Here is a 15,901-nt window from a genome sequence, read left to right on the forward strand (position 1 = left end):
TGCATGAACCCTAAAGTCTAAACTTGATTTTTTAATTTCAAATCCATTAGTGACATATATCCTACTGTACATTACTGCTTTCAAACATTTGGAAACTACCTCCACAGACTTTGTGATGTAGCTGTTACATTTGATAACATTACATTGGTTTAGTGTAGTATTATGACTGAACAATAGATATGCACAAAAAAACTGAAATGAACTCTCGCATTTCGTCCAGGACAAGGGCAGCGGTTTATTAAACCAAACAGGAAGTTAACATAATGGTAATTTAAATGAAAGTCCCAATAAGGACATTTTTTCAGCAGGTCACCTCACATATTTTCAATAGGATTTAGGTCTGCGCTCTGACTGGTCCATTTCTAAACTCTCGTGTCAGTTCATAGTGTTCATCTCTCTTTGCTGTTACAGCTCAGGTCAGCTTGGGTCCTCTTGTTGGCGTCCATCATGAGCTGGCAGGCTTTCTTGTGTTTTGGCCAGTGTTTCACCTGACATTCTCTACAAAAAGCAGCCGAGAGATGAACAATTATTTTACAATTTGGTGACATAAAGAGACAACATCAATTCATTGTGATGGCTTTACCTGTGACAGTACCACTCCCCTTGGCATCGAGAGCATCTCTTCGCAGCTTCTCTCCCACAACAACCGCACTTTGGCTTCTCGGGAAGCAAACTCTCCATCACATCCAAATTGTACGTCTGAGCCAACCTGGTCCCAAACAACCATTATTGACTTTGATTTTCTATGATTTTTCTTTCCTTTAAGTATGCTTTTTGTAGTACCTCTGTGCCTGCAACCTCAGGTCTTTTTCAGAGGCGTTAAACGTTTGTTTGACTTGATACTTGGCGATAGCCTTCCACTTACTGGAATTCTCCCCCATGATATGGTTCCACATTTCAGGGAGCTACACAAAAAGAGAAGCAGAATTATTATTTGAATTAGAAGAATGTACAGTTAATCAATAATACCAGAGCTGGGCAGTCCGTCCGGAGGGCAGGGGACTGATCGGCAAAAAAGCGGCAAGTGCCCAGCTCTGATTAATACATAACATTAGTTTTTTTGTTTGTTTTAACACAGTTCTTTTCATGCTGATTCTTGCAAGATATTGTAGGTGTACCTAATGACTATAAATTGAAACCGCACAACTGGCAAAGGATAGAGACTAAGTCCTCCCACTAATTGTGAAAATCCTCAATTGCCAACCCTCTAAGAGGATTTGATTGCCTAGAGATGCCACCAGATGGTGCCAAAGGACTACTTTCATTTAAATGAAGTTCTTCAGCGAACATCAAATTATTCGCACAAAGATGCCACCAGGTGGGGGCAAAACAGCTTTTGTGGCATAGAATTTGGGTTGAACTCCAAATTGCACCACTTTAAATGTACCTGCTCTAGAACGAGTTCCTTCTTCGGGGGTTCGGGGTCTGTAACCGCCAGATGAGCTAGGACGCGCTGGAGTTCGGCCAAGTTGGGCAGCTGGTCAATCAACACCTCAGTCAGGAAACTTCGCAGCTGTGATATAAAAAGAGAATGTGCTATAGCGAAAAGCCACTATAATCACCACAAACACTACATCAGCTAAGACTTGATAGATAGAATTAGGAAGTTTATGGCGGTAGTAACAAAGCACATCTGCTTGTGTCATGAACAGGAAGATGATGAGGGAGCACATAATAGGAGGAAGCTTCTTGCTCAAAACAATTCCAAGAAAGCAAACAAGAAAGGAAAACACTGCCACACTCACAATATACAGTTGCAGGTGCAAATATTTTGTAAATGTATTTCAGTAGTTTCATTCAAAAAGTGAAGCTCATATTATTTGGATCCTAGGGCCAATTTAGAGTGTCCAATCAACCTACCATGCATGTTTTTGGAATGTGTGAGAAAGCCGGAGTACCCGGAGGAAACCCACGCAGGCACCGGGAGAACATGCAAACTCCAGAAAGGAAGGCCGGAGCCGGAATCAAACCCGGCAACTGGTGCTAAACAGTCGTCCACCGTGCCTCCACAGTGAGAATTATTTCATTATTTAAGATAAATAATAATTATTACATTATTATTACATTGAAATAAGCAAAAGGCTTTTCTGTATGAAATTATGCCATGAATCCATTCAAGGTCTCCATAGAACACAAATGATTTTTACGTGTTTTAATAAAAAAAAAAATCTGCAATATTGTTATTGTACATTATTAAAACAGTAATATCATAAATAGAATGTATAGAATTAAACTGTTTATGCATCACTATTTCATGGTTTAATTTCATGCGCAGCTTCGGGCGTGCGTGCCTTAGCTACAAAGGGCCAGTGTAATACAAACAGTGATAAGACAGTGAAAACTCCTGAATAAACTTTAGTAATTTGTTATTTTTTGCAGAGAATAAAAATTACGATATTGTCGGTCAACTATCCGTTTCTTTAACAGCACCATTGATGCTAGTTTTGTTCGCCAGTCTTTGGCTCGTAAGTGGAGGTCTTTCTACCCCAAATGCAGGAGGACTTGAATGATGCATGCATGGGTGGCCGTTATACCAGCTCATGAATTCAAATAAGAGTACTACACCTTTAGAAGCTGACTCTTATTGAAACTGTTGAAGTCGTATTTTCGTTGGCAGTCTTCCTTAAGCAGCAGATTGTACAGGGAAATCCAGACCTGCCCATCCAATTTGGTCATCTTCAGGTGGTCTTCTTCTGGTATCTTCTGCCATTTGCCGTTGATGTACTTCTCTATGTCACCTGCATGGGTCGTCGAGAGGGAGCGGGAGTATGAATGGGTAAAGTCGGTGAGGAAAGTTTAGCAAAGAGGTGGCGTGATGCTAACCTGCTGTGCAGCGACTCCATGGGCAACACTCGATCAGGCGCACCAGTAAACAAGGCACGTTGTGTGTGCAGAGCATTCGGTTAATGGCACTGATACTGTGAAGGGAAAATGACATGGGCCTTACTACAAAATAATGACAAGTTTACTGGCTAGTGACGTTTCTGTTTATATTATTACCAAGGTTATGTATTCATCAGTATGGTTTGATGTTTGTGTGCACCTTCTTCGCAACCGTTTATTTTTATTCATCAGTATGGATTCAGTATTAGTATTGCCTATTTAGGTTCTTATTTTTTTTTTTTTAAAGAATGAATGTAATAATGTAAAATGAAGTTTGAATCATTTTGAAGTAAATTAGCTAAAAATATGCAGAGTCGTGAGTGTGACTGCACAATTCATAATTCAATTTAAAAAATTAAATTGATTAAAACTATAATTCCAATTTAACACAAAGAGCTGCTCATACATTGTATTATATGATCAGGTTGCAGTGAGCCTATTGTCACTGTCCGCTGAAACAGTATGTATCGCAAGTTTCGTTTTTTTTTTCATGAGATGACAGAAAACAAGTATTGTAAATTAGGAGGGGTCGAGTTGATTTAGATGCAGTATTTGCCGATATTATTATTCAATTTTCAGAAGAATACTTGAATAATAGCTGCAGCCCTACATTCAGCCGCCCCCTGTTATATTGGCATATTTTTATTGTTTGATAAAACACTTGCTTCACGATACTGTGATTAACTTGCAAATACATTTTCCTCAAAATTAATCAATTTCTCCTCAAATTAAGTCATTGATTAGCAAATTTGCTTCTCAAAGAATACACATTTTTTTCAACCCTTGTCTCATCTAATCTTTAATGAAAGTGTGTTTTTGTAACACATTTCTGCCAAATAAGTATTTGTTGTCTTCAACGGACAACAAAAGTGGCGTACAGTACCTGTCAGTGTGATCAGTGATGTAGCGCAACACGGACAAAGCCTTCAAGGAAATGTCAAATTCCAGCTCAGCAGCTTGAATCTGCAACTCCTAAGAAAGAAACAAGCACGGCACAACATACCTTGATCACCTTGATCTCACACCTAGATGTCAACCCAACCAACGCTCATCTACCTCTTTAGAGGACAGAACCGCCTCGCCGGACACTTTCTGCGTGTTGTGAGTTACGTCGCCTTCCTTGTCAGTGTTGGCGGCCAGTAGGATGAGCTTTCGGTGGCAGTAATCCACCAAGTCAAGAACAGAGTCATCGCTAGCCTCGCATGAGTCCTACAAAAAATGACATTTTATTAAGTTGTTGGTAAATGCAGTGGATATAAAAAGTTTACACGCACAAAAAAAAAAAAGATCCCACTTTTGATGAAAACCTGGCATTTGAAGTGTAGACTTTTTATATCCACGGTGTGCTACTGGCGAATCATCACGAACACACTGACCTTGTGAAACATGATGGTCTCCAGCAGGTTGATAATGGTGGCTTCATGGTGGATCTGGGAGGAAGTTGCAAAACATTTTCATGAAAATAATTTCTTCTGTAATTAATGATCTCACCATTTCTCAATGGATTAATACAAAACAATACAAAATGAGTGGGCCCATTCTGGACTGTTGAGCTATTGTTGCTTTATATTAAATACTTATGTTTATTTAGACATTTTTCAGGCAAGTTTATCAAAGGTGACATGTTAAAAACAAAAAATGATGTCATGGCATAATTAATGAGTAGACCGTTACACATTCAGTCATAATGTAGAATTGGAAGCAATTGAAGCAAAATTGTGGGGACTACTAGTCTAGTTTGGTGTCGAAAAAAGGCCCAAGTTGCATCAGATGTCGTTCAGATTCTCCCATTCCAATACAATCTTTTTTTTCATCGATTTGAATATTGTTTTTCTCATAGTCTATCAAGGAAATGTTGTTGAATACCCATCCGTGCTCAAAGTAGTCAAAGAGCCGTATCAGACTGCTGTGAAGTCATCCTCGTGCTCCCCACAGCCTACTTTGCATTTGAGCAGGAGCCTATCAGCTGATTTGCAAGACAAGTCTTCAAGTATGGAGCCAGCGTATTAGTAGCGGCAATCAACAGTGCCGTCTACTGGTTGCTTTGGAGTATTGCACTCCAATTTGCTTCACAACATTAATCGACTTCAGTGAGTAGAGATCATCCCTCAGAAGTTATTTTTAGACTCATTTCGAGTCAGATTCATGATGAACTGCATGGCTATTCACTCACCACCATGTAGAGAGGAAAAGTGTTCTTTGGCGTGAAGTCCTGCAGTTGACATAAGATGGGGAATATTTTTTGCTTCCACACTTCAGTTAGGATCATCTCATGCACCAGAACTGAGATCTGCAAAGCAGGAAAGAAATTCCAGGATCTAAAAAAAAAAAAAACTAACATTTTTCAGGCTGAGCCGTGCCTTGAAATGGCTAGTCTATAAATGACAGAATGGTTTGGGTGACGCTGATGGAATACAAATCCAGTAGGGCTCTGGGGTCTGCAGAATCAGGTCCGTTAGTGGGGCCCAGAGTTCAAAGTAAATATGGTGAAGCTGCATTTAGCCATTATGCTGCACACAAATGGAATACGCTGCCAACAGAAGTGAAGTCAGCTCCGAATGTAAATGCCTTTAAATCCAAATTAAAAACGTTGCTTTTTTTCCCTTAAACATTTGACTATGGTCCTCCAAACATGTAGTTTTTTTCTTTACTTTACTTGTACAAGCCATTTGTTACGTTGATTTATGTTTTGGATTTAGACCTCCCAACACTTTGGGGGGTTGTCAATTAGCCACAGGTCTGTATAATCAATGGGATAATGATACCCAGGTTCTAGACCATGATCCGATGTGTCTTGGTGTGAAAGTGGGCCAAGTTCGCTTTAGTTTAGAAATAGTAGAAAGTACATGTATCAAAACAAGCCAGTAGCAACCATAGTGACCGATTTTTGATAGGATCACTAAATTACTTTTAAATGTATGTACATTTCATACTTAATGTAACTAAATACACATGAGCACATTTCTTTGGGATATTCATTGTTTAAAGAGGGACAACACTGCCACATAGATGCAAATTGTTAGTTCGTGTGACTATGGAGTTTTGTATGTCCACATTCAGGTAGCAGAGGTTGTTGTGGTTAATTTAAATACATAATTCTCATAGTTTTATGTTTAGTTTGACAGTAACCTTTAGTTGAGTGGAAATACTAGTATGTCATGGGTAACATTTGCTTGCTCATAACTCACAGCAAACAAAAAAAAAATGTTTGATTGATGGCTCGCATCTCGAAATACTCATCAAGTCACTCAGCACAAAAAGTAAAATTTCATCATGTAATATTTTCATTGAAACGGTATTCACAGTAGTAAAATACAATTTATTACTATAAATTGATTCATACAGCCCATTTTTTGTATTTTTAGATTTATATAGTCTATTATTTTTCATGAGGGTTACAACCTCGCCCACTCACACTCACACCTATAAATAATATAAAGTCTTCGGTTAACCAGACATAAAACAATGGGATGCTTCTAGGCTGGATAAACATGAGGGGCAAGGCATGCTCGTTCATGGGCACAGAGTTGGACTGCCTGTGGCAAACAGGACGACGAACAAGCATGTGTGCATAATGGGCGAGCCACACGCCTTCCACTGCATGCACAGCACCATATTCATGCACAAGAGCAACTTCAGTAACAGATTGCTCTCACTGAACCTACTGCACTGTCAGAGGAAAGAAATCCTTCCTCCCCCGAGCCATGGAGCTTTTTAATTCCACACTGCTTCAAACCAAAACGGATAGCTTCATGGCATGGATCCTTGAGACTTTGGGACATTGTGCCCACCGCCAACCCACATGTATTTGTCATGGTGCTCTCAAATATGCGCCATGTCTCTGAGAAACTCCTATGAGATGCTGTGATCAACATCCTTTCTCAGAATTTACAAAGAATTACTCCTGGAATAGTGATGTTTTGTGCGTCACCTTTCCATGAGACACCAGCATCTCCTTGATGTACTCGTCCAGTGTGGCAGAAGCACTCAGTATTGCCTGCATGTTGAGCTTCTCAATGTGCTCATGTTGTCTGAACCATCTGGGAAGGAAGAACATATTACAATGTTTTTATTTTTTAATCAGTCTGTTGTGTTGTTTTGAAAACACTTTAACTGAACTTGTAACATATGCTTTACCTGCGTACATTGTTACTAACCCCATGGTTCATATATTGGTGTCCCCAGGCAGCCTGGGGGTTGCTAGCCACTTAATATAGCCATCGCTACATTGACTATCCTTACTGTGCTTTTGTGAACTACATTTTCTCTGTTTGCAGCTAAGTAGTTTAGTGCAAGAGGGGTTGATATATCATTAGGCTAGCAAAGACTGATCAATAAACTTGTCTTAATTCATGCACTTCAAATTCATTCAAATTCTCATTCTAACACGATCGCTTCTTATGCAAATGACTATTGCATCTTGCTGCGCATGTGCAGACTTGATTCAAGAAAAAAAGAAAGTTTACTGTGAATAAAAATAAGTGCATTTTTCCCAGAGAAGAATAGAAGAGAAGGTGAAAGTATTTTTTTCCAACTTAATGAAGGCTTCTTTTTTTTCAACGCAGGTGACCGTTTTTGTAACCAATAGCAAAAGCTGCCCGTTGCAGTAGCATTGTTGTCAGTGTCAGTTGATGGGTGTAACTAACCATATTCATATTTTGTGAACAGCAGCGGTGATTTTGTTTATTGTATTTTATTTTCATTTGAAATTTGCATTGAAAGGTTCTACTTCCGGTTTAAGCTATGTGCTTTTATTTTGAATGTGAACTTCCTGTTTTGTACTGTTCACACTTAAGGTAAATTGACGAAGAGTACGGCAAAACGTTTCATATGAAGCCTCAGAAAACGGACGTTTATTTTTCTAGCACCCCCTCCGAAGAGGCAAAAGGTGTGTAAACGATGGATATAAGTATTTTGTGTTTGTAAATATTAAGTGTTGAATGTGAAATATGTCAGCTAATTGAAAGCATATGTTTTGAACTGTGTTTCAGCTCTTACGGTGATTCGGTTTTAAGGTTACACGGTTATGGATACATCTTGCTCAAAAATAAACCACAAAATCATCAGTAAAGTCTCATCCTTGGTTCGGAGGGCATGCTACAATGGGGATGCAGGAAAGAAGAAATAAAGAGTGAGATCACTTGTGCTTTTCGTTACAAAGTTATTATTATTATTAAAGCGTTTGAAATATGTTATATGTGGATTCATGTTCATTTCAATCACAGTAACACATTAAGGAGATTGTATGTGGATCGATAATATTCAAGAATTCTATCTTTCTCAGGAAACAGGGACAATTTCTCACATGAACATTCTGTCGCTGCTGACAAACATAAATATTCAAACTCTATGCAGTAACGTGAGAGGCCCTCCTGGGTTTTTCCTTGGACCTATAAATGACTAAATATACCGAAGCCGTTAAGCCATGCCTGCACGGTGCACGGGATAGTTATGTTCAATTGGCGTTAGTATTATGAGGGCATCATGTGTAAAACGAGTACCCACACCGAGCTCCCTTAGCATTTTAGCCCCTTTACTAGCAAGCCTCAGCTGGCCAACTAAACTCGAATTTACCTCGTCGAGCCCACGTCTTTCAGGGAAAATATCTCCAAACTTTCAACGAAGGCCTCCGCCTCCACTGGCAACAGCACCGAGTCCTCCATTTGTTGTTGCTTGAAAATAAAAGAATTTAAAAAAACTGTCAAGTGCAAAGTGATCAATTAACTTGCACTAGTAACGAGTTTACGAACGATTGCTGTCAGTCGTTCGCCCAAGAGTAGTTTGTTGGTCGTCATGGCAGCAGCAGTGGACACCGACAGCGCAGTACCTCTGTGACGTCACTGAGAGGCGCCACATCATAAAGATGCTGAAAATCACGGGACATTTGATTAGGTACACTTGCACAATCGGATCGGCGCAAATTCAAGAGCCGAATGAAGAATACCGACCTCGATAATGAATGTGCCTTTGACCAAGGTAATCATTTAACGTTGCAGTTTGCAGTAATAAGAGTGTTGCCTCATGTTTTTTTTTTAATTGGGAAACAAATTGCATTTTTATTAAATATTACTGAAGACAAACCAAAAAAGCTTTTTTCGTATTTTGCATTGTGTAAACAGTTTTTCATTACAAGTTTTTCTAAATAATAAATGTCTTTATAAACTAAAGTTTGATCTTACCTCTAAAACAAAGCAAAATAACTTTTCAGTGTATTTTTTCAAAACCACTTTATTTGAAAACAACAAAAACAAAAAATACTGTTTTGATTAGGGAAAAAAACTCAACCTCATGAAAAACAAAAATATAAAATAAAATACTTTTTTTTTTTTTTTTTTATAAAAACACAGTCAAAAGTTTCCAAACCAGAACCTGGGCCCTTCCTGACAACTGTGAGGCACATGTGCTAACCACTAGCGTACCGTGCGTCCTAGACATAAATAAAATGAAAATGACTCATAATTTCTTTTTTACAATAAACATTCAGCTTAAGCATGTGATAATGAAAAGAGGCCATTAAAAATATACTTTGGACCATTTGACTTGACGACCAACAGTCTGCCAGAAAACATCTTTGTTTGGGCTTGTCTTCATCTGTCAATCAAACAGTTGTCGCTTTCATGATGGCAAGGTCACTTCCAGCACACAACAACGTTGGGGTCATTTTCCAAACGCTCATCCAGCTCCTTGTAGCTGACACCTGCCAAGTGAAAACAGAATAATGAGCGCACCAGCGGATGTTTTTTTTTCTTTTTGATGAGTCAATATGTTAAGCCATGCCTGTCTTGCAGCAGATCTCATCATAGCTGTGGCAACCCGTGTAGAGGCGATGGGGCCTGCTCCTCTCGTCACGCGTCAGCTTGATAGGGTATTTCTGCAGTCGTCGAATGAGAGACTTCATGAGGCCAAACTGAATCAGCCTCCTGAAAGGGGAAACACATGACATAACTAAACCTCGTCTGACCTCATCTGTCAAGCGGCACCATGTTGGTTTTTTTTTTCGACAGCAACTGACCTCTCATCAACTCTCTGCAGCTGCTGCGAATAGCGGGAACACAGGTCGCGAACAGTTGTTCCTGGACTCAGACCACAGTACAGCTGGAACACGTCTCTCACACTCGGGCGCTTCTGACCTAACCGTATAATGACAATAACCAGTACAAATTCATAAAAAATTCTTCTTTTTTTTTTTTTTTTTACAATAATTGCACAGTGAAACCCGGCCAACTTTCAATTTACACTATCCTTGAAAAAAAAGTATTTAAATAAAATCACAGATTTTTATGTATTTTTGCACTCCTAAGTACCAGCCAATTATAGTACCATGTCGTATCACATGAGATTTCCCAACAAAAATATTTTTCCATTCAGGCGTGCGTGTGGATGTGACTTGTTGTGTATGTTTCTCCATTTTTTGTTTTAATTGGGATGTGCGCATGTCTGAAAAGGGCTGTATAAATAACATTCGATTTGATAACAAAGACTCAGTCAGCTGCCGCGCAGCTGTAACGAGGGATGTCCCGATCCGGTCACGTGATCGGAAATCAGTGCCGATCATGTGATTTTCAGCTGGTATCAGGATCTGGTATCAGGTGAAAAAGATCAGTTTTATTATTTTCTGAGCATTTAAACGACTACAAAATAATCCAAATCTGCAAACATCTTGCTAAATAGAACACTAGTTCCTTAGTATTATATTACACAATCTTACTTGTTTCTTTTTAGTATTGTTTTCTAGTGATGCAATTAGTGTGACACACCCACAGACTCTTCTCCTAACATGCTGCTTCTTCTAAGGCACCACGTTAGGAAGGCGACACTCTATGTGCATTATTTGTATAGTATTTAAAAAAAAACATACACCCTAGCAATTTCACACTTCACATGCATTTTTTCAAAGTCAAGTAAACCATTTATTTTTAAGAGTAATGTAAGATTAGTTTGATATTTAACTATTTTGGCATTGTATTCATCTTACACAATACAGTAGTAGTCACTAAACTATTAATAAAGACAACTATAGTATCAACAGTTTTTTGGTAAGGCTTCCATTCCCCGCAGATTTCTGCTCTTTGCGTCAGAGCTTGGTACCTAATCCCTCTGAATAACAATGGTTAACAGTAGTTACACTTGTAGCTTTTTTTTCTTGTTTACCTTGCTTGGTGATGTAGTTTAAACATTCCTCCTGGATGAGTTTGTCATCGATCAGGCTCTGCACTTTGGGGGTGGTACAGTACACATTGGAGTACTGAAAGTGGGCAAATAGCAAATGAAGGTCACAACAAAAAAAGATCAACGAAAAGCAACATGTTAGGTAAAAAACATGTTTTAGCTATTTACAACATTCACAATGCAGATGAATATGCAGTTTTTTTTGTCGTATCAACTTTCTTGACTCAGAAACAACATCAAGCCAAGAAGTATATGCAATCATAGCAGAATGGGACCATTTCAATTTCTACAGTACCTGGAAAATGGACACCAGGGTCACGACATCATAATACCTAGAAATAAAACAGGAAAATATACACGTCAGCTTGTAGCGGTCACTGCAACAAATACATAAGAAATAGAACCATGCCTCCGTTTCCATGTACAAATCAATCAAGTTACTAACATAGGCCACCCAGTTTCTATGCGTTTGGTTTAATTCTATGTTTGTCCAAACAATGTGTGCCTCCGAACACGGAGTAACGATAACGATCATTTCAGCTTGTTTGAGCTGAAGAGAAAAAGGGGCTGGAACGAGTTGTTGCTTGCTAACCGGTACAAGTTGAGTGGTTAAAGGGATAACTTTCTTTTATGTGTGCTACCATTTTCATTTTTTGGGCTCCTGAAGTGTTTCATCACAATACATTTTCCTGCTTTTACATTAAAAAAGTCCTCACTAAAATTACTGTTCCAATATAGTCGAAAATAAAATATGAAATATAAAGTTTGATTAAACAATTTTTTTCATAAGGCCATTGATACCACTGATCCAGGATACCACTTTACCAATCAGGCATATACCACAGTACTCTGCCTTTCCTAAACTTGCGGTTTTCAATTTGGTAACGCGGCAATGCTGCAAAGTATTATTGGTGAATCTCTATTGATTAGTAATAGAATGTTAATTCCTTATCACCCATCCATCAATTTGTTTCTCAAAGTGAACTCACAAAAGATTCTGCACTGCAATCCGAACTATATTCAACTCCACATCGGCTTCGGCTGAGATTTTTTGCACATGTCGAAAGCCATCAATGTAGGGCAGAATCTGTAGACACAATAAAGAACATGAGTGGATGGTCTGGAGCCTCAAATAATCACTTAATAAAGGATCAGTAGGCGATTAAGGGCCTGCATTGAAAGTACTATTTGGAACCAAACAATCGTCACAATCTCACGGAACGGCCTGTGTCTCTTTGCAAGTACAGAGTTCATTTTGGAATGACATGAAGAGGCCAGGCTCATGACAAATTAGTCAAGTGAATAACTGAAAAAATTATGAATAATGATCACACATAATCTCAAGGTATCTGAGGTTAAATTACATGGGCAATCTATTTTTAACTCCTCTTCACACTTTTAAGTATAAAAGTTCAAACTCAAAGGGATTGTTTGTTTTGGTTAAGTGGGGAACAAGTTTTGAGATTTGTTTCTTGATATGTTATACGTTTGAAGATAACTGCTGAAAACATACAAAAAAAGAGAGTTTAGTTAAAGCTCATTTAAGGAGATATAGCATGAAACTGTTTCACCATTTAATTTTGCCTGATTATTTTGGGCATGGTTAAAACGATGCCGTGGGTTGCACTTTTAAAGTCCGGCAAGAGTCCCCACTCTACAATTACATAACAACATACAGTTAAGCGAGCTTGCCGAGCGAGCTTAGACCCTGAACATGCATCTGGCATGGCTGCTTTAGAGTGCATCATTGTTGGCAATGAATGTGCGCATGTCACACAGAGAAAGGCAAAATAGTGAGGACGGGGGAATTATTATCAGCATTTTTCATTATTATTATTTTTTTTAAAGTCTAACTTGACAGCCAGCGTGTGGACTGAGTCTTCGTGCTAGCGTGGCAGCTTTAGAGCGCCTTATTGATGCCCGTGAGTTGACGGTGGCGTCGCACTGGCATGGTCTTCTTGTTGTGTCCTGGAAAGCCCTGCAGTGACCTCGTGGGATATACTCCAGCCACTGAAGGGTTTAAGCAGTTATTCAGTGTTTTCACTGTTTTTCTTTCTGCCTAGCATTCTCCTGCTATTAAATTATGTTTTACATGAGACAGTAATGTAGTTGAGATCCAAGTCTGTAAATGTTCAAATCAGCTGTGCTTCATGATGTGTGTGAAGAACTCCAGTGAGGTTGAAACGCATTCCTGCAGTGAAGCAGTCAAAATGTTGACCCAATCAGCCACTTGGATTGTCTCTGTCAGACCACATTAGTGGCGCAGCTTCCACACAATTGCTTTCACGTGGATACGCAAAAATTGAGCTTCCAGTTAACTGTTAGATCATCAATAAAATATTAAAATGACGGTAGGCGACTGATAAGAGGGCTTTCAGTCATCATCTCAGAGTTTCTTAGTATTCAGGGACGCCTTATTTGAGGAGATTACTTGCAAGAATGGTGCACCTGCTGTGTGGTGAGATCCCACTGAGACGTAATAAAGTGGTCTTTGCTCTGAATAAAAACCGGAACGTCGTACTCCTGGACGACCGGGGGATCCTTCCACAATTGGATCAGCTTCAAGTGGATGGTGTTAGATTCATCTTTAAAAAAAAAAAAAAGTCAGGGTGATGATCATAAATGTACCCAAATGTCTTTCTAGGGCAAAATCCAAACAGATGGGTATTTTCAGTAATTAGGTTGTAACTAATCAAAATGTTTCCAGAAGTTATTTGTACAAATAACTGAGACAATTTGAATTTTACAATCCACATTTATCATTCGACATGATCAGATTTATCGCTGAAAACTTGTCTTGGGATGGGATGATCAACAACTCACCATCATGCCTGGAATAAGAATTAGTGGAAATTAGATTATGATGGTCAAAGAGACCATTGTGCACTATCTTACTCTTACAATACAAATCATAGAACAGACAGTGCATATGGAAAAAAAAAAAGAAAAAAAGGTCAAGGCACATAGCATTCACAGAAACAATAAAAAAACATAATTTCCGTAAATGAGATCTGATAATGATCGGTACCTATGGGTAAGGTGCAGGCCCCAGTAGCATTGAGCTCTTCCAACAAGGTCGACATGATAGGCAAGAGTTTCTGTTTGCTTTCCTCAGTGGATATGAATCCACTTTCCAACTGCAGCACACACATGTTGAAAGGGAAATACAGTGTTTTGTCAAATTGAGTTTACATTACTAGTAAAAAAAATAATAGTTGTGTCTTTGGAATGCCTGTCCTCACATCAAGCGTGAAATTAAATAAAGTACATTTTTTGTTACGTGCCTGTTTCTGCAAATGTGTCTCTGAGTGACCTGAAATTTTCGCCAAATTGTGCACAAATGTTTAGGTTGTTTTTATGGTCACTTTTTTCCATTTCTGCAGTTAACTTAAAATTGACACAAAGTAAGTCGGGCTATATTTATTCTGAGTGGTCCAATTAAACTAATTCCCACATCCCATTTACATGAGATGTTTCATAAAATTAATGTGCCTCTGATAGTTCTATCTAATGCCAGATCCTTTCCTGAGTCGCTGTAAATTCAATTTCTGGTTCTATGGTCATTTTCCCACTTCACCTCTTTACCATCACTGCTACTAACATTTTGTAAAAAAAAAAAAATCAAAGAAAACTGAAAGACAGTTTACTAAACTGAAGTCTCACAAGATGGATTAACATCTCAAATAAAGGCCTGCATGACAATAGTTTAGATTCTTTCCTAGAAAACTCAAACTTGCACAATTTATTGCACTGTCCTGCAATATGAAGATGAAATATTTTACCTCCAGTGTGGTGAGGTATCCAGACAGCTTCTTGACAATCGGCTCGAGGGCACACGTGTTGGTTTGTGCATCACACACAAAACCCAGATTAAACAGAAGAGCGTTACGGCTGTATTTCTTGTGCTCGATGCACACCGGACAGCCAATTAACTTTTTGCCCATCGCAGTGCTATAGGGAGACAAACAAGTTAACGATGCATGACAATGTGACAGTAATACGTGTCATAAAACAATTAGTTCCATACACTGTTATTAATTTGTTCTGCAACTCCTGTTTGGTAATAATATAAACCTGAACCGTGTCAAAGAGCTCCCGTGAAATGTATTCTTCCGGGACCTGTCAAAAACAACAAGGAAGATAATCAGACATTTCATGTATATATATATATATATATATAAATCGATAGAACGTTCTGTCGTACGATAGATAGGTAAACAGATGTGTGTCACTAACCAAAAATGTTTGACTCACCTGATATGTAATTTTGGGACCCAAAGTCGGATGAAATTCGCTAAAGAATATGCACTCTATCCGAGAGTCCATGTCCATAACGGACCCGTTATTACTTATACTAAATTTAATCAAGCAAAATGTTCGCGTTCTGCCCCAGAAAACTAGCTGCTGAGTTAAACTAGTCGGTTTCGACGCGAAAACTACAATAACACAATGAAAAACAATATCAGTGCACTAACGACATAATAACCACCGTAGCAAAAGCGCCACTGAGCATTTATTCAAAGGTTATTTCACTTTTGCTACTGCAAAACAACATTTTGCAGCCCCACGACACATAGCTGGAAAAACAACAATGGTGCCTTCAATAACACTTCGTAAAAACAGTACACTATACTATTATGAAATAGACCAATATTTAATTTACAATGACTGTACAGTACTAAACCCCAAACAAAGGTATGAAACAGTATACTATCTCAACTCTTTGTTATTGTTTTATAGTTCCGTTTGTGTACCCAGTGTGAGTTCAAATTACTAACACTTTTAAAAGCGACACTACTCGACAGAGTAAGCGCTGCGCACACTTTTGCGCATACAAACGGGTGACATC

General features: G+C 38.6%; 2 protein-coding genes across 2 annotated transcripts; both read right to left on the bottom strand.

Moving 5' to 3' along the window:
- Nucleotides 1–233: 233 nt before the first annotated feature.
- zmynd10 (zinc finger, MYND-type containing 10) lies at nt 234–8,949 on the bottom strand. The gene is made up of 13 exons (XM_088308291.1): nt 8,634–8,949; nt 8,458–8,555; nt 6,815–6,923; nt 5,057–5,173; nt 4,260–4,313; nt 3,940–4,092; nt 3,767–3,855; nt 2,824–2,918; nt 2,566–2,738; nt 1,388–1,513; nt 784–905; nt 584–709; nt 234–498 (listed from the first exon to the last, which is right to left on the bottom strand). The coding sequence occupies exons 1-13, from the start codon at nt 8,676–8,678 to the stop codon at nt 390–392; spliced, it is 1,416 nt and encodes a 471-aa protein (XP_088164417.1). The 5' UTR covers nt 8,679–8,949; the 3' UTR covers nt 234–389.
- A 142-nt stretch (nt 8,950–9,091) lies between these two features.
- On the bottom strand, nt 9,092–15,834 carry nprl2 (NPR2 like, GATOR1 complex subunit). Its single transcript, XM_088308292.1, has 11 exons — nt 15,307–15,834; nt 15,080–15,171; nt 14,835–15,003; nt 14,081–14,189; nt 13,501–13,637; nt 12,042–12,139; nt 11,348–11,384; nt 11,035–11,128; nt 9,896–10,013; nt 9,661–9,803; nt 9,092–9,580 (listed from the first exon to the last, which is right to left on the bottom strand). Exons 1-11 carry the CDS (start codon nt 15,382–15,384, stop codon nt 9,513–9,515), a joined length of 1,143 nt encoding a protein of 380 aa, XP_088164418.1. The 5' UTR covers nt 15,385–15,834; the 3' UTR covers nt 9,092–9,512.
- Nucleotides 15,835–15,901: the final 67 nt, after the last annotated feature.

Source organism: Idiotropiscis lumnitzeri, chromosome 11, assembly GCF_059441095.1.
Source record: "Idiotropiscis lumnitzeri isolate Australia: NSW breed Sydney's pygmy pipehorse chromosome 11, RoL_Ilum_1.0, whole genome shotgun sequence".
NCBI classification, from domain to species: Eukaryota; Metazoa; Chordata; class Actinopteri; order Syngnathiformes; family Syngnathidae; genus Idiotropiscis; species Idiotropiscis lumnitzeri.